Below are 18,340 nucleotides of genomic sequence, written 5' to 3' on the forward strand. Positions count from 1 at the left end.
TGAAAAGCCTTCTTTACTTACATACAATGTCCTTGGTCATTACTGGGCGTGATGGCTCACTCGGCTGCCCAAATCCAGCTTTATTCTCAGCAGTGACTCTAAACTCATACTCTACTCCCTCACTCAGGCCTTGTACCTTGAAGCGAAGGTCAGGAACCGTCCTCTTACAGGCTCTAACCCATCTCATTCCTTTCTTTTCTTTCCTTTCTACACAATATCCTCTAATGTCACTTCCTCCGTCCTGTACAGGTCTCTTCCATGAAATAGTAACAGCATTTCGACTAACGTTATCAACCTCTGGGGCTGATGGTGGACCTGGTGGACCTGAAGATAACAAAAATGTATAGTCATAAAGAAAAAATATATTTCCAAGATTTGAGTGTAAATATTTTGACTGAATGTGGAAACAAGCAAACTTACCAAAGCTGTCAACCATTTTCACAGGACCAGACAAGCTAGAGTCTCCTGTACCATACAGGTTTACAGCAGTCACTTTAAAGATATACTCGTTGCCCTTTATCAGTTTGCTGGCTACAAATCTGCAGTCCATGATATTTTCAGCTACTTTGGTCCACTGTAGGCGGCTAGTTTCTCTCTTCTCAAGGATGTAGGACTTGATAGAAGCACCTCCATCCTCCTCAGGTGGAAGCCAGGTCAGGGTACACTTTTCAGCTGAAATGTTACTGACTTCAATGGGGCCTGGTGGTCCAGGAACATCAAGAACCTTCACTTTAATGTGTTCTTCTTTTATACCGAATGGGTTGGCTGCAGTGATTGTGTAGTCTCCTGTGTTCTTCCGGCTTGCATATTTAATAGCAAGAGTCGAGGAAGTTGGAGTGGTAGTCACAGTGACAATGTCCGAGTTCTTGAACTCACGACCTCCCTTGGACCAGAAAGAAGTTGGTGGAGGTTTGCCCAAAATCTTAGCAGCTGATATAACAATTGTGTCCCCTGCCTTGACAGATACAACATCTTTCATCTCTTGGTCAAGGGTGATAGATGGGGGCTCTGTTAAGAACAAGAAGAATTTGAAACATATATGGACATTTAAACCTTTTGATTTTGAGTGCACATAGTTTAATTATTTTGAACTTTCACACTACATACCAAACTCATCCCTGCAGGTCAGGGATTCAGTAGGCTCGGAGGGAACACTGATAGCACCAGCAGCATTCTTGGCCCTGATTCTAAACTGATACTGAGCTCCTTCTGTCAGGTCCGGGACAGTGAAAGCACAACTCAGGATGTTCACATGATTGGCCTTCATCCATGCCTTTCCACCAGCCTCTAGTTTCTCCACCATGTAGCCAGTCAGCTTGTAGCCACCATCGTATTTAGGAGCAGTCCACATTAGAGTGACTGAGTTCCTGGTTACATTGATCACGTCCGGGTTGCCAGGTGGATCTGATAAAATCAGAGAAAAGAAATGTAATCATACAAAGCCAGTTGTAATTCAGTCTAATTTATATGTGACAAAAAAAGGCTTGAAACTGACCAATAGGATCAAGTGCGACGACAGCCTCTGTGACTTTGCTTGCCTTTCCCAGGCCAGCCATATTCATGGCCATCACTCTGAACTCGTACTCTAGTCCTTCTATTAGACCTGTAACTCTACACTCCTTGACTCTCAAAGGAGTTTTACAGGCTCGTTTCCACATCAGGCTGTTCCTCTCCTTAAACTCAAGGTAATATCCTTGAAAAGAAAAAGACTCCAAATAATAAAATAAATGGCAACAGTTGACACTTGATTACTTGCTGACAGAGATTAATTTCAGTATCCTACCAGTAATGGGGGAGCCACCATTGTCTTTAGGATCAGACCAAGTCAGAATGGCCGACTCATGTCGAATGCTCAAAATCTCAGGAGGAGCTGGTGCCTCGGGCACATCTTTCGAAAAAAGGAGTGAGAATCAGTTAATTTGATTTAAATCTCTATACCCAAATATCCTACAAAAAATACGTCTACAGGAACACTTTGGAACATTAAAATGTGATCCAAGTAGAATCAGAATAAAAAGGGTTCCCAGCTGAACTAGATTGTCTCTGCCCTGAGAAAATCTGATCTACCAACAAACTTGCTGTTAAGTATAAACTTAACAATAAGTTTGATGGTAGAGAAAGGGGACTTCAGAGTAAGTTTGACTATAAGAGCAGAGTTGTACTCACTGAAAGGATGCTGGGCGATGACAGGGTCAGACCTCAGATATTCTCCAATCCCGTACTTATTCTCGGCACACACTCTGAAGATATATTCTATTCCATCATGGAGTCTGATCACCCTCATGGTTGTCTTCTGAATGGCTGATGCAACCGTAGCCCATTTGTTGTCTGTTGTCCTCCTCTTCTCAAGGATGTAATTGGACACCTCTGCGCCGCCATCGTCTTTGGGCGGTGCCCACTCCAGGGTGATGCCATCAGCTGTTATTTCATCAAACTTGATGGGCCCAGTGCATATACCCGGCTTCCCAACTACTTTTAGCTGGAACTTGCAGTCCTTTGAGCCGGCACTGTTTCTGACATTGATGGTGTAGGTATCAGCATCTCCTCTCTGGCAGTCTCTGATTAGTAGGGTGGTGAGGCCCTGGGAGGCCTCAATGCATAGACGTCCAGTGTCACCAACTCCCACATCACCCTTCTTCCAGGTGGCAGTGGGGTAGGGCACACCAATGACAGGAATGTTAATGCGCATGGTGGCGCCCTCCTTGACCACACAGCAACCATCCTGAAGACTGCTCAGGTTGCAGTCAGGCAGCACTGAAATGTTATAATTTAGTTATTGTCACTTTTCTGTTAAAAAATTTTTTTTTTCAGCTTAGACGATCAAGTAAGACCAAATGTGTCATAAACAGTAATTACATGATTTCCTTACCAAACTGGTCCTTTGCTACAGCAGTTAGCTCAGTTGGTGGTCCCTCCCCAGTCTCGTTGAGGGCCTTGACCCTGAATAAGTACTCTTTGCCCTCTGCCAGCTCGCTGATGGTGTGAGTGGTGTTCTTGCCCTTCATGATCTCCTTCCACTTCTCCTCACCTTCGCTCTGCTCCAGGATGTAAGAGGTGATGTAGCTCCCTCCATCACTTATGGGCTTCTTCCAGCCCAGTGTGATTGAGTTTTTGGTGGTCTTTTGGGCTTTGAAATCTGTAACTGGACCGGGTTGCTCTGCAAAGGTGAAGGTGGTACTGATCATTACCTGATGCGTTTTATATAACTAGACACTTTCTGATGAGGAAAGATGGTTATTTATTCCAGTGCGTAACTGAAATGTTTCACAGAGAACTTCCAAGTGTGAAAATTTACTCTGGTTTAGACAAACTATTCAAAAATATTGAATTAATAAATCTCTGAACGAATGACTCATTGCATACATTTCTCAGAAGTATAAAACATTATTACCTGAGGCCCGCACACTGCCCTCAGTCTCACAGCCTTCTCCAATGCCATAGGAGTTTTCAGCCAGAACTCTAAAGCAGTAGGCTTGACCTGGCTCCAGGTTTGTGATCCTAAAGGAGGTCTTGTGACACTCTGCTGAGACACAGGTCCATGCCTTCCTCTCAGCCAGACGTTTCTCTACAATGTAGCTCTTCACTGGACTTCCACCATCGATCATTGGTGGTTCCCAGTTTATCCAGGCATGGGTCCTGGAGGTCTCCTTAACAACCAGGTTGACAGGTGGTCCAGGGGAATCTGGATATGCAGAAACAGAAAGATATTTTATTGTATTAAATAATAAGTTAGGAGCCAAATGCCCATCTTCATTTACACCATGAACATTAATCAGGCATAAGGTAGTCAGTAGGAACTCTAAATGGTGAAGTGAATTAGGAAAGGTTATGTGTAGGAAACAGGAACTAATGATTATTTGGCCAAATTCTTAGGGCTTGACATTTTACTAAGAACTTTTTCCAAGTGGGGGTTTTGTTGGTGTTCCCCGTAAGTGACAGTCCCCATTCTGCTCAAAAGTGATTAAAGGAACAAAAAGCAATGAAATGGGATCAAAGTCATCCGCTGCCAAGATCAATGGATGCCCAATGGGAACAAAGGTTAGCCCCATGTGGTCCAATTCAAAAGTCAAGTGGCTTAAAACTGAGGAATAGTTTATTGCTGTTTTTTTTTTAGATTTTTTATTGCTGTTTCTGATGGGCAGGGTAAGAATATATTGTAGATTGAGGCAGCATTAAGTTAAGAAAGTATTTTCTACGAGCATTGTCTTTTTCAGCAGGGGAATGAGTCCTACCACTAGGGAAAAGCTGCAGGAAGGGTTTAGGAACAGAAAATGAATCTGAGGTGGCGACTTAACCTCCAAACTTCCAGAATTTTGTCTATTTGTGACATAAGCTGGACCAACAAGTTTAATATGTGTAGGTTGCAGTTATGAACTTCTGACTTGATGATGTCAGATACAACAGCTAATGCAAGTAGTGGGGAAGTACTGTGTTTCATCAACTGCTCAGAAAACAATTAGGTTAACATTGATTCCCTTTGACGTAATTCCTCTGTTCTCCTTCAGTGGTAGAATACCAAGCCAAAACAAGTTCTCAGATATATCCTTACCGAGGACCTTTACAATGATAGTGTAGCTCTTGGATCCACTGCTGTTCTCCAGAGACAGCACATATTTGCCTGCATCATATCTGTTGATGTCCTCAATCATCAGGAAAGTGTCCCATTCAGACGTCTTGATCAAGAGGCCTTGCCTCTCCTTAAGGTTGGCGTCCACCTTTGACCATGTCACCTTGGGGGCTGGGCGTCCTCTCAGCGGGACATAGAGCCTCATGGTGATGCCGGCTCGCAGAACTAAAGCCTTTCTCAGGTCAGCATCCAGCTCAGCTTCAGGGGCAACTGAAGAATAACAGAGATGTGCAATAGATGTAAGTGATGCAGTCCTTTCGTCTGAATTTAAATCCTGAGAAAATAATTAATTGCAGAGCTATTATTGCAGAAAAGTGGATTTTATAAACTGATGATAAACATACTCAGGATGTCCTTTGCCATGTGGTTCCCAGGAACCTCGCTGGGCTCACTGTAGCCAATCTTGTTGACAGCAGTGACTCTGAACTGGTACTCTGTGTTTTCCATTAGTCTAGTCACCACAAACTTGGTGGCCTGGAGTTTCTTTGGGACATTGCACTTGGTCCACTGCTCTGCATCGGCTCGCTTGCACTCCACCAGATATCCTGTGATTTCACAGCCGCCATCGTAAGCCGGTTTGGTCCAGCTGAGGCTGACTGAGCTCTTGGTAGAATCCACCACCTTGGGGAATGCAGGTGGGCCAGGTGGATCTTAAAAGAAATCATAGGGAAAAAAGTGTTACTCTAACAACATCAGGGGCAATTTCACCTTGTTTTTTTTGTATGTCATGTACTCACAGACAGGGTCGACAGCTAGAGCAGCGTTCGAAGCATCGCTGGGTTTGCCTAGACCGGCCTTGTTCAAAGCGATCACTCTGAACTCGTACTCTGAGCCCTCAGTCAGTTGAGTTGCCCTGATTGTTCTGTCAATAACCGGCCGACGGTTGACTTTAGCCCAGGTCAGCTCTGTGGCCTCACGTTTCTCCAATAAGTAACCCAGGATGGGAGCTTTGCCGTCGTTGGCGGGGGCTTTCCAACTGACAGTCATTGCGTCCTTGGTGATGTTTGTAATAACCGGTGGCTCACATGGCCCAGGAACATCTAGAGAGAGATAAGGTCATGGCAATCACACCACTATTTAAAACATGGGATATTTCTAAAATTAAACCAATATTTAACAGTTATATCATCTTTGTAGGACAAAGACAGTTTATTGATGATGAAAAATTAAGCTAAGCTTTAGCGTGAATGAGACTTCTGAGTAACCATCATGCTTTCTTTTAAGTGGTCCTATTATTCTAACTACTCAAATTCTTCCACCTATTAACGCATCTTTCTTACCATATGGGTTCTTCACCATGACAGCATCCGTCATGATGGCATCTCCCACACCATACTGGTTCTCGGCGCTCACTCTAAACTGATACTCATGACCCTCAATGAGCTTCTCCACTGAGCAGTCAGTGAGGTGGCCATGGAGGTTAGCGGTTACTAGCGCCCAGTTAGCCCTGCTCGTCTCGCGCTTCTCAATGATGTAGTTGGTGATTTCAGATCCTCCGTCTGCAATTGGAGGCTCCCATCGAAGCTTCACATGATCAGCAAACACCTTGGCTATTTTTATTGAGGCTGGAGGGCCGGGTTTGTCTGCAGAGAGCGTGCAGTATAGAGGTTGGATTAAAAATCTAGATGCATTTAAGGATTATTGGGCCTTTTAGATGAAATTATTTATGATGTTCAACTTACCCAACACCTTAAGCTTTATAGTGGCATGCTTGCTACCACTCAGATTTTCAGCAACGATGGTATAGTCCCCAGACTCCTTTCTGGTGACCGAGAAGAGCTCCAGCATATGGACGTGTTTCTTCTGAGACGCCTTCATTCCCTCTGCTATCGCCAGAGGTGCGCCGTCCTTCTTCCAGCTCACCTTAGGTAGGGGTTTCCCGTGAATCTCAGCATCCATGAAGACATTCTCCCCTGCTTTTACCACAATAAGGTTTTTCATGTTGGCACCCAGTTCAAGACGAGGAGGAACTGTACAGGACATAAATGAAGAGTTATTATCGCCTGTTTTTATCCGATTTAATACAGTTTTCCATGTTTAGCAGGACCATACCATTCTCATCAATGACAGGGATGGGATCCGACAGCTCAGAGGGGAGGCTGATGTTCACGGCAGTCTTGGCGATAATTCTAAACTGGTACCTCTGACCCTCCTCCAAGCCTTGAACCACATAGCTCTCTGTCTGAATATTCATGCAGTTGGCATTGCATCGGGTCCACTTCTCCTCTGGTAGTTTGGTGTATTCAACATAGTAGCCAATCAGTTTGCTGCCACCATCATGTTTAGGACGGCTCCAAATCAGCGACACTGAGCTTTTAGACACGTCCATTGCCTCTGGTTTACCAGGTGGATCTGGAAGACAAGTAAAAGGGTTTCAGGACAGGAATACTTTCTAGTTTAATCCTCTGAAACATGGCTTTTGGCTGATTAATTCCAAAGCTGAAACATGTTTTTTTTATAAGGATAATATGAGTAAAGTAAAAAAAAAAGTTTTTTACTTTTTTGACATGTTAGTATACAAAAAACTGGGTTAGGGTTAGGCTTTAAACTACAGTAGGTTTGTGTTTTTTTGATGTTTGAAAAGACTATATTAAACAAAAACCATGTTTTGGCATCAAGCAGCCAAATATGTGATTGTGAAGCATAAATTGAACCTCTGTAAGTTTACATTTAAAAATGATTAAGAATATATAAGAAAATGCAAAGGAACGCACTAAAGCATTCATCCAAGTGAATAATTTAGATGCCCTGCTGCAAAGAAACATACAGTCGGGGCTAATGAGAAGGGCTAACAGGGTTCAGGTACAACACATGTAAACTTGGGATTTAAACAAATAATTAACTTGCATCTGATTGTAGATTATCTGTTTATTGGACTGAAATATGTTCGATTTGATTAATTGATAAGGTCCACCTATAGGGAATTTCTTTCAACGATGTAATGTTACAGCCCTCATTAAAGGGCGCTGTGGTTTCTTTAAAACTCAAGCCTCACTGTTATTTGCAAGAGAAGCTGTGCCACAGAGCAGAGCAGAGGCCTGCTGTCACTACCTGATCTGTACCTGAAGCACAAGCTCATTTCCACAGATATACATCCAGGTCACCATAAATAATGTAATTTAGTACTAAAAGTCCTTATTTCAATCCTTAAATCACTAGAAAATGCTACACTACATCTTAATTTTTTTTATGACACTTACTGTGTTTTTTTTATCATTGCTTTTTATTTTTTACTACTTTTATACACAACCCGGGGTCTTTCTGCATGAAGTTTGCATGTTCTCCCTGAGCATGCATGGGTTCTCTACGGGTACTCCGGCTTCCTCCCATAGTCCAAACTGTTAGGTTAACTGTCTTCTCTAAATTCTCCTCAGGTGTGAGTGTGTGTGTGAATGGTTGTTTGTCCTGTTTGTCTCTGTGTTGCCCTGCGATGGACTGGAGACCTGTCCAGGGTGGACCCCACCTGTCACCCTTAGACAGCTGGAGATGGACACTAGCACCCCTTGCAACACCGCTTGGAATAAGCGTGATGGAAAATGGATTGATGGATGGTATTATATGTATTAATAACTCTAATAATATGTCAGAAATTTTTGTTTTTATTTTTTTATGTTTTAATTTTTGTTTTTATTTTTTTGTGTTATTTATTATTACAATTGTACTTTCTTCAAACCCAGAATATGGTAAAAAAAAATATTTAGCTCTCCGTGTTATGGAAAGATCTTTTTGATACAAGGTTTTTTAAAATTATCGCTCATTTATCATTAGTCAATGGATCAATCAACTTTAGTTGAATTCACTAATTAGTAATTAGCATCCCTAATGTAAACATTGCCGTTTGTCCACATTAAGTCTTATTAACAGAGCAAATAGCTGGTAGTTAAAAAAAAACAACCTAAAACAAAAGAAGTAAAATCGTTTCCTCACCAACAGCTGTTCTGGCTGTGATGAAGTCTGTCTGTTTGCAGGGTTTGCCTTGACCAGCCATGTTATAAGCTGACACCCTGAAGGTGTACTCCAGGCCCTCCATGAGGCCTGTGCAGGTGTACTGGGTGGCTTTAACCGCAGACTCGTTAGCCTTTACCCACAGCAGGCTGTTCCTCTCCTTCTTCTCTATGCAGTAACCAGTGATTGGGCTTCCGCCATCACTGCTGGGACGCTCCCAAGAGAGAATAACAAAGTCCTTGTTGATCTTGTTGATTTGCAGGTTTCTGGGTTCACTGGGAGGATCTAAAAGAAGAAAACAAAAAAGCCCATTAACATCTGTAAAGCTATAAAGCACAAAACGTTCTTATAACACAAGAACCTCACCGAATGGATATCTGGCAATCATCTTGTCAGAGTAGAGAGGCTCAGAAATGCCTGATTTGTTCTCAGCACGGACCCTAAACCAGTACTCTTTTCCAGTCGTCAGTTTGGTCATTCGGTAGCTGGTCTTGGTGCAGGAAGTTGAGACAGTGATCCAGTCACCCTGACTGATGTCACACTTCTCCACAATGTAGTTGGTGATGTGGCTGCCGCCATCTTCTTCCGGAGTGTTCCACAGCAGCGTGCAAGAATCGATATCCAACTCAGAGATTTCCAAAGGACCTCCTGGAGGTCCAGGGATGTCTGAGAAAAGGAGAAGTGATTATTATTCATGAAATAATGACAATACAGTGAAGAAGTTTTAAATATGTCACTACTTCTGTGTCCAAAGCAGTGAAGTTCTTTGACTGACCCTGAACAATGACTCTGAGGATCTGGTTGACCTTGCCGGTACTGTTCTCAGCCGACAGGCTGTAATAGCCGCTGTCCTTTCTGTTCACGTTCTTTATGATGAGAGTGCAGGTTGTCTGTGTCTTTATGACGGACAGGCGGTCAGAGGTCAGCACGTCCTCATTGCTCTGTTTCCACTTGCAGAAAGGAGCGGGCTTTCCAGCCACAATGCCCTCGATCAACATTTTGGATCCGGCCCTCACCGTCACTGTGTCAGGTAGAATGATCTTTGGAGCCACTGAAATAAAAGAAAACATTTACAGTCAAGTTTAGTTTAGTCTGTCTAAGTTTAGTTCAATCTGTTTAAGTCTGTCATCTCACAGACAGGCTGATCTACTTACTGAGTTGTTCCTTGACCTCAAACATTCCCTCTGCCTCACGAGCCAAGCTGACTCCCACAGAGTTCCTTGCTGCCACTCGGAACCTGTATTTCGTCCCTTCCTTCAGGCCGACAACCACAATGCTGAGATCTTTCACCACAGAATAAGGTGTCCATTTGTCCTCGGGTGAACCCTCTTCCTGGTACTCAACCACATAGCCGTTGATCTTAGCTCCTCCGTCTCTGAGAGGCTTCAGCCAGCCCAGGGTGGCGCTGTTCTTTGTGATGTCCAACACGTCCATCTTCTTAGGAGGGTCTGGCTCACCTGTTGTAAAGATAGGGCAGTTATTAGAAATTGTAGCATAATTAAATCCACCTCCATGCTGTTTTGTAGACAGTCTGTGAAAATACTTACTTATAGGATCTACAGCCAGATAGGACCTGGGAGAATCCTGAGGAACTCCGATTCCGTATTTGTTGCACGCCGTAACTCTAAAGTAGTACTCGATACCTGGCGTCATGTTGGTTACCTTGAAGCTAGTTTTCTTCAGGTCCTCTATGCATTTGGTCCAGGTCTTCCTGTCCACTTCACGTTTCTCAACAATGTAATTCAGAATGGGGCTGCCACCATCGTTTTCTGGTGGCAACCAGGACAGCTGAGCGGTGGTCTTGGTTATATCGGTGGCATCCAGTCCACCAACGGGGCCAGGTGTGTCTGTACAGAGGTTGATATTTATTTATTGGGTGGAACCAAGGTGAGAGAAAAAAACAGCTTTGAGCCTATTTCTTGGCTTTCTGTGCTTACCGAGGACTTTGACGCGAACAAACACTGCCTTCTCTCCAGCTGAGTTGGACAGAGTGAGTGAATATTTTCCAGAATCATCTCTTGTGCTCTCAGGGATTACCAGGAAACACATGGTGTCCACCTGGTCCACATGACCTCGGCGGACGACATTGTCCACGCCAATGCGCTTCCAGGTCACCTTGGGGGCCGGCCTTCCTCTGATCACAGCAAACAACCGAATCGGACACCCAGCCCTAACAGCAAGACCTTTCCTTAGACTGGCATCCAGCTCGATTTCTGGAGCCTCTGTGGTGACATGAGCACAAAGGAGTCTGTGAGATCATGTTATGTCCTTAAAAAGACTTACTCTACCAGACTTAAGTTAATAAACTCACCAATGATCTCCTTGGGAGACACGGCCTCCTTCAGATAGGCATGGCGTCCCCAGCCCACCTGGTTTTGGGCGGACACCTTAAACTCGTACTCCTGCTTCTCGTCCAGCTGGCCGATAGTGAACTCTGTGATCACCAGAGGGCCGCGTGTATCGATTCTCTTCCAGCCCTCAGAGGGTTTCTCTGGGTCGGCTTCGCTCTTAAGCCTCAAGTCCAGGCTGTAACCGATGATGGGGGCGCCACCGTCATACACAGGTTTAGACCAGGAAAGGGTAATAGAGGTCTTTGTGCTGTCAGAGACCTTCAGGTATGCTGGTGGTCCAGGTGGTTCTGAAAGTAGAAACAGAAAAATTAGGCAATAATAAATGGAGAAGAATTGGAGCTGTAATGTTTTTCCTCTTTAGAATAAATAAGGTCAATGTAATGAGCTCACCGATAGGATCTTTGGCTGCAACAGGTCTACACGGTTTGCTTGGCTCTCCAAGACCAACTTCATTTTCTGCTTTTACTCTGAACTGGTACTCATGGTTCGGAATCAGGTTTGTCACTTTCATGCGTCTCTCAGAGATGGGGCTCTTAGTGCACGCCACCCAGCGCACTGCCCGCTTCTCTTTTCTCTCCAGGATGTAGCCGGTAATGGACTTTCCACCATCATTCTCTGGTGGAGCCCAAACCACAGTCATCTCATCCTTACTGACCTGAATCGCAAACACGGCAGCAGATTAGCAACCTGTGAACATATTTCTACACTAAATTCCAAATCAAGACATTATCTTTACCTTTGTAACTTCAGGGGCTTCAGGGGGTCCAGGTTTGTTGAACTGAGTCTTGACGGTTACAGGCTTGCTCTCCATGGCCGGCCCGGTACCCATTTTATTTTCTGCCCTTACTCTAAAGATGTACTCGTTAGCCTCCACCAAACGAGTGACGTTGCAGTAAGGTGTGACCACAGAGGCAGAGTAAGTGGACCAGACCATTCTCCTGGTCTCGCATTTTTCCACAATGTAGCTGTCCACCTCACAGCCTCCATCATCGTCCGGACTGTCCCATATCACTCTGCACTTGTCAGCTCCAATGCCAGTGATCCTCAGGTTCCTCACGGGTCCCGGGACATCCAAGACATTGACATTGGCGTAGGCCGTGAATGTGCCAGCTGGATTGGTGGCAGTGACAATGTATTTTCCAGTGTCTGTGCGTCTAGACTTGGTCAAGAGGAATTTGGAGTAATCTGGACCAGTTTCGTAGCTCATCCTTGGATTGTCTCCCACAGCCTTGTCTTTGGCCCATTTGACTTCAGGCGGGGGTTTTCCTCTCAGCGCTGCTTCCATCCTGACGGACTCTCCAGCCTTTACTGTCATGGTTCCAGTTACCTTCAGATCAATAACTGGCTTCTGGAGCTCCTCCCTCACCACGATGTCAGGAATCTTCACCCAGGCACTTTCTCCTCCCTCATTCACAGTTTGCACCCTGAACAGCATAAAAACAGCATTATCATTTATAAAAAACAAAACAACAGATAATGTACACATTTTATAAAACAAAACCTGCTAAAGTAAAGAAGCTTTAATCTACCTGAATGTGTATGTTTGGTTCTCAACCAGCTTGTTCGCCAAGAAAAAGGTATCCGTTAGTATGCCGGCGTTGAGCTTCTCCCACTCTTCTGCATCTTTATGTTTGCACTCCAAGTTGTAAGAGAGGTTGGGGCTGCCACCATCATAATCGGGTTTCCTCCACCTTAGATAGACGTGGTTTTTACCAATGTCGGTGGCTCTAAAGTTCTCAGGCTCACCGGGTTTCTCTATGGGGTCTATGGCCAGCAGAGGGGTCTTGGTTTCCACACAGGGACCAGGTCCCAACTTGTTCACAGCACAGACGCGGAACAGGTACTCATGGCCCTCCATCATTTTGGCTTTGATTTTGCGATTAGTGCAGTTGGAGGAGATCATGGACCACATGCTGATGCTGGGCTCACGGCACTCCACAATGTAATTGGTGATCTCTGAACCTCCGTTGTCGATGGGTGCCTCCCAGTTGACCATACAGGAGCTCTTGGTGGCATAAGTGATGTGCAGATTCTGGCAGTGACTGGGTCTGTCCAGCACATTGACTGTGATGGTGCAGGAAGCCTCACCACCCTCATTTGAAGCCTTCACCGTGTACTGGCCGTGATCATTCCTTGTTGCCTCCTTTACCTTGAGGTGAACAACAGGGAAGTTCTGGACGATGGTCAAGCGCTTGCTGTTCTCCAGAACCGCCTCCCCCTTCGACCAAATGACTTCGGGATCAGGACGGGCTTTGACGTAGCCAATGATGTTGAGGTTGTGACCGACACGTACTGTCAGTCTCTCGCGACAGGTGAGGTCCATTTCAATCTCAGGTGGGATGAGGATATCCTGAGCAGTGATAGAATCTGGCATTTCCTTGGGCTCTCCATCTCCAATCATATTGGAAGCACGGACTCTGAAGTTGTAGCTCACACCTTCTTCAAGACCCTTCACTGTGTAGGCACACTGCTTGATAAAATCATCCAGGTTAACTTTCTTCCACTCCTCAGTGTCCGCCTTCTTCATTTCCACAGTGTAGCCCAGGATCGGGCTGCCGCCATCCCTGGAGGGTTTTGTCCAAACCAGGTCTGCTGTGTTCTTACTGTAATCCTTTACTTTGGGGTTAATGGGTGAGCTTGGGACTGTGATGGGTCTGCAGGGCTTGCAGAGGTCAGAGGTGGGAGAAGGACCGCTATAACCAGCAATATTCTCAGCAAACACCCGGAATTCATATTCACTTCCTTCAAAGAGACCCTGGACTCTGTATCGTAGGTCCTTGCATGGGGTCCTATTGACGCGGATCCACTTTCCTCCCTTGTGTCTGCGCTCAATGAGGTAGCCAGTGATCTGGCTGCCACCATCAGCAAGAGGCATGGTCCATCCAATCGTGACGGCATCTTCAGACAGATCGTAATGGTGGGGTTTACCAGGTGGACTAGGTGGCATAAAGGTGTGTTCAGCCACAGTGGGCTTGCTCTCCAAAGGAGCACCCACTCCCATCTTGTTTGCAGCACGGATACGGACCACATACTCCGCTCCCTTCTGCAGGCGAGTGATTCTGAGCTGAGTGTCGAGGCTGCCGGAGCTAATTCCCCCCCAGGTTTCCTTGCTGGACTCTCTTTTTTCCACAATGTAGCTGGTGACAGGGCTGCCTCCGTCATCCTTTGGTGGGCGCCACTCAATTGTCATGGAGTCTGGAGTAACTTCCAGGATGTTGACGGGTCCGATAGGAGCAGCCGGGACGTCTAGAACTGTTACATTGAGGGCCACGGTTTTAGTCCCTGCTGGGTTTGAGACGGTGAGCAGGTAGGTGCCTGTGTGGTTCCTGGTGCACTCATTAATGTTGAGCACCGTGGAGAAATTGTCAGTGTCGATTTTAATGTTGCCCTGGCTTGTGATTTCCTCCCCTTCAATGGACCACTTGGCAGTGGGCACAGGGATTCCTCTCATGATAGCCGGTAACCTGATGGTGGTGCCGGCCTTCACAATGATTCCTTCAATGAGCTTAACATCCACCTCGACAATTGGAGGGACTACAAGTATACAGAAAAACACAAGTTACTATATGCATTACAAAGATATATCGACATACAGGACATACAGATAATACCAGAAAATCTAATACTGTGTCTGAGTTTTGCATCACCTAGTTTCTCCTGGCAAAGGATGGGCAGGGTGGTATCAGGTCTGCTGAGTCCGATGGCGTTCTCAGCCCTTACTCTGAAGCGGTAGGTCTTTCCCTCCTCCAGGCCGGTGACATGACTCTCTGGGATGCTCACAGTCTTCCATTCTTCCCAATCCCTCACTCCCTCTTCCTGATACTCCACAAAGAAGCCAGTGATCTCACTTCCCCCATTGCGATCAGGCCAGTTCCAGACCAACCAGACCTCGGTTTTGTCAACATCTACATGATGCAGGTCTTTGGGAGGACCCGGAGGGACTAAAAGGACAGAATGTAGAGATCCTAAATTGATTAATACAGGAAAAAATGTATCTCCTGAACTAATATTTACTGTGCTGATACTTACAGAGGGGATTCATAGCCTTGATGGCCTTTGGTGTCTCCACATATTCACTGCGACCGTAGTGGTTTTCCGCAGCAACTCTGAACATGTAGGATGTTCCCTCCATCAGGTGCTTCAGCATCATGCTGCGCTTCTTGGAGGTGGAGCAGACAGGGACCCACTGAGTGGCGGCAGTGTCTTTCTTCTCTACCACAAAGTTAGTGATGCGAGAGCCGCCATTGTCTTCTGGATCCTTCCACGACAGGTAGGCGGAATCGCTCCGGATGTCAGACACCCTGAGGTGCTGAATAGGGCCAGGTTTGTCTAAAGATAACACAAGCAATGTGAGGGAGGTTGACAGCAGGAGCTTCTTCTACTTCACCAGTTTTACATTAATGCTGAGCTTACCAAACACCAGCACAGTGCAGGTAGCCGTCTTTGACCCGGCCGGGTTTTCCACTGTCAGGGTGTAGTCTCCACAGTCTCCACGGTTGCAGAATCTCATCTCCAGTTTGGTACCCATCTGGTTTGTCTCAATGTCCGCCCTTGTGGGAACCTCTGCGTCATTCTTCTTCCAGGTGACAGTGGGGAATGGGCAGCCTTTGATGGTGGCCATCAGGGTGATATGAGTGCCAGCCATAGCCTTCACCTCTCGTGTCATTCCAGCATCTAGAATCAGCTCTGGAGGCTCTGGAATCATAGAAATCAAGTCAAGTCAATTCTGATCATCAGTAAGTTAGATTGGTGGGGAGTTAGCTGGATTAAATGGTTGTTACTAACCAAGCCTCTCCTGTACTCTGATTGGCTCCCTCAGGTTTGCTGGGTCAGACTCTCCCGCAGCATTCACAGCAATGACTCTGAACCGGTACAGAGAACCATCTTCAAGGTTGATCACCTTAAACTTGGTCTCTTGGCAGGAGTCTGGAGTCTGGTTCACCTAAGGACCAAAGATGTGCGAAGGTTCATACTTTCATTGCATGCATAAGAAGGTCCAACATTTTGTCCTTCAAATGAAAACCTAAATTTCACCTTGTGCCACTCGTCTTCACCAGCCTTCTGGAACTCCAGCAGGTATCCAAAGATCTTTCCCCGTCCAGTGTCGGTGGGTGGCTCCCAGGACAGAGTGACAGATTCCTTGGTGAAGTCGATGGCACGAAGATTCACGGGTGGACTGGGTTTGACTGTGGAAGACGAGTTCTTCAGTCACCATGCACATTAATACTGACTAATCTAACATTTTCAAAACACAAATCTTAAAAAGGGGGACCTACCAATAGGATCCTTGGCAAAAACTGGTTTGGAGGGTGGACTGGGGTCCCCAGCTCCCACCTCGTTCTCAGCGCTGACTCTGAACTCGTACTCGCAGCCTTTCAGCAGCTCTGTTACCCAGTATTCCACTTTAGGGCAGATTCTTTCTGTGTTGCAACGAACCCACCTAGAAAATAACCATTTCCATTTTTATCAATGCAAAACATGATAATAATGAGTCTAAAACCCGAAATCTGTGATTCCAACAAATATTCTTGGATAAAGTATGACTACATTTTCTCTTATCAGTATTGCTGTATTGTGTACCTGTTGGCCTTGGTCTCCTTTCTCTCTACTATGTAGCCGGTAATTGGCTTTCCGCCATCAGCAGGTGGCTCCCAGCTGATCAGGGCCGAGTCGTGGTAAACCTCCTTTACCACAGGCTGCTTTGGTGCATCAGGCACCTCTGTGGTGGAAACAGAAACGGATGTGATGGTCAGACACCAGTTTGACTTGGATCAAACTTGGAGAAGGCCTTCACTTCATCGCCAACTCACTGAAGATATCCTTAGCTTTGGTCTCCGCAGACAGAAGTGGGTCACTGATGCCATACATGTTCTGAGCCATGATCCGGATGATGTAATCACGGCCCTCAATCAGCTTTGGCACCTGTGGGGGAAGACAGCGTCAGAGGGGTTAAAGGTATCTTTAATGGTCGAAATTTCTACTATATTTGAAACCATTAGAAGAACAATTCCTAAACATTGAGGCCAATAGAAAGTCTTTAAGTCCACAGTCTCTCTATTGGACAGCAGACTGTTACTAACAAAACGTACTATTCTTCTCTATCTTCTTTGTATTTCCAATTTCCTAAACAATCTTTTATTTTTATATTTTCACATTTATCTGGTTTATTTAGAGTAAAAATGACAATATTTGCCCCTAGAATTTTCTGACTGGATAAAACTAACTGAATTTTGTAATTGTGTTAATAGTACAAGTTAGTGTTTTTCACTGTACTGTGTGGTCATTTTGTTGTATTTCTGGCCTTCATATATTATTATAATTTTGTTGCTCGTCTGTTTGGTGATTATTGTGCTTCTGACCTTGCAGGTGGTCCTGGTGGAGGACGAGGTGACGGGCATCCACAGGTCTCTGTTGGTGTCTCTCTTCTCGATGATATAGTTGGAGATGGCGCAGCCCCCGTCATCCAGAGGTGGATTCCAGGAGATGACCATGTAGTTTCTGTAGACTTCGTTGAATACCACGGGGCCCTCTGGTGGCTGTGGGCGGTCTGATCGGACAAAAACAAGGTTACCTTCATTTTACACAAGCTGAAGGAGTCTAACATCCACCCACTATCTCCCCCAATGCTGAAGGACTAATAATTTCCAGAGAAGTAAACCCAAAGTGCAGCAACGGCACACCCAGGTCTGATTCCCAACCATTATGTTTTCTCTGAATCTCTCCTTTAACAATAAAGTATATTTGATGTTCTGATGCTCACAGTTTAGGATTATTTCAGATTAAATAAGATATTACAGATATTGACAGTTTTTAGGCTTAAATAATTGTCTTTCTCTTAATTTGTCCACGAAAAAGGGTTCTTAAGGAAACAGGAGTCACCATAGTTTTTGCCATTTTTTTTGGTCAAACGAGCAACAGATGAAAGCTGATAGCTGGGCACACATCCATTCAATCTACTTAAGTCAGCTATTGGAGTATGTGGATTTCTGTCGATCTGAGATTGTGTTTCAAACTTTGTTAACCTAAAGATGGACATAAGCTCGTTGTGACTCACCGACTACAGTTAGGGCACATACTCCGGTACGTGTTCCAGCAGCATTGTCGACGCTGACGCAGTAGCGGCCGCTGTGATCTCTCTTAGCCTTGGGGATGTTCAGGCTAAGGTGGTGCACAGTGCTGTGGAGGCTGATCTCTTCATCTGCTTTAACCTCCTCCTCATTCTTTGTCCAGCTGATGGTTGGTGCTGGTTTGCCGCTGTAGCGTCCTGACAATAAGCACGAGTCTCCTACCTTCACCATCATCTTTTCTCTGAAGTCTAGGTCCAGAGTTGGTGGTTCTGAAGGGGAAAAGCAGCAGTTTGTTATCTTCTATAACTTAGCATCTACCCGTGTCAGAATAGATAAATAATATTTGCCTG

General features: G+C 45.3%; 1 protein-coding gene across 1 annotated transcript in view; it reads right to left on the bottom strand.

The window, feature by feature from the left end:
- The window catches only part of LOC119777371 (titin-like), a 214,274-nt gene that overhangs the window by 47,516 nt on the left and 148,418 nt on the right, over positions 1–18,340 (bottom strand). The window contains exons 176-209 of the mRNA XM_038276228.1: positions 17,978–18,259; positions 17,283–17,470; positions 16,734–16,845; positions 16,504–16,642; positions 16,200–16,363; positions 15,958–16,109; positions 15,709–15,865; positions 15,337–15,618; positions 14,953–15,252; positions 14,571–14,864; positions 12,453–14,457; positions 11,660–12,347; positions 11,314–11,578; positions 10,884–11,210; positions 10,510–10,794; positions 10,120–10,419; positions 9,727–10,029; positions 9,348–9,623; positions 8,939–9,238; positions 8,555–8,857; positions 6,680–6,979; positions 6,310–6,597; positions 5,908–6,210; positions 5,365–5,667; positions 4,972–5,277; positions 4,550–4,837; positions 3,392–3,682; positions 2,870–3,157; positions 2,167–2,754; positions 1,784–1,888; positions 1,496–1,693; positions 1,108–1,404; positions 421–1,008; positions 22–324 (exon numbers count right to left, since the gene is read on the bottom strand). Coding sequence (XP_038132156.1) covers positions 22–324; positions 421–1,008; positions 1,108–1,404; positions 1,496–1,693; positions 1,784–1,888; positions 2,167–2,754; positions 2,870–3,157; positions 3,392–3,682; positions 4,550–4,837; positions 4,972–5,277; positions 5,365–5,667; positions 5,908–6,210; positions 6,310–6,597; positions 6,680–6,979; positions 8,555–8,857; positions 8,939–9,238; positions 9,348–9,623; positions 9,727–10,029; positions 10,120–10,419; positions 10,510–10,794; positions 10,884–11,210; positions 11,314–11,578; positions 11,660–12,347; positions 12,453–14,457; positions 14,571–14,864; positions 14,953–15,252; positions 15,337–15,618; positions 15,709–15,865; positions 15,958–16,109; positions 16,200–16,363; positions 16,504–16,642; positions 16,734–16,845; positions 17,283–17,470; positions 17,978–18,259 — 11,568 coding nt within the window. The remainder of the gene's footprint in view (positions 1–21; positions 325–420; positions 1,009–1,107; positions 1,405–1,495; positions 1,694–1,783; positions 1,889–2,166; positions 2,755–2,869; positions 3,158–3,391; positions 3,683–4,549; positions 4,838–4,971; positions 5,278–5,364; positions 5,668–5,907; positions 6,211–6,309; positions 6,598–6,679; positions 6,980–8,554; positions 8,858–8,938; positions 9,239–9,347; positions 9,624–9,726; positions 10,030–10,119; positions 10,420–10,509; positions 10,795–10,883; positions 11,211–11,313; positions 11,579–11,659; positions 12,348–12,452; positions 14,458–14,570; positions 14,865–14,952; positions 15,253–15,336; positions 15,619–15,708; positions 15,866–15,957; positions 16,110–16,199; positions 16,364–16,503; positions 16,643–16,733; positions 16,846–17,282; positions 17,471–17,977; positions 18,260–18,340) is intronic.

The sequence above is a fragment of the Cyprinodon tularosa genome, unplaced genomic scaffold (genome assembly GCF_016077235.1).
Source record: "Cyprinodon tularosa strain WSP-4 unplaced genomic scaffold, ASM1607723v1 ctg123, whole genome shotgun sequence".
In the NCBI taxonomy this organism is placed as follows: domain Eukaryota; kingdom Metazoa; phylum Chordata; class Actinopteri; order Cyprinodontiformes; family Cyprinodontidae; genus Cyprinodon; species Cyprinodon tularosa.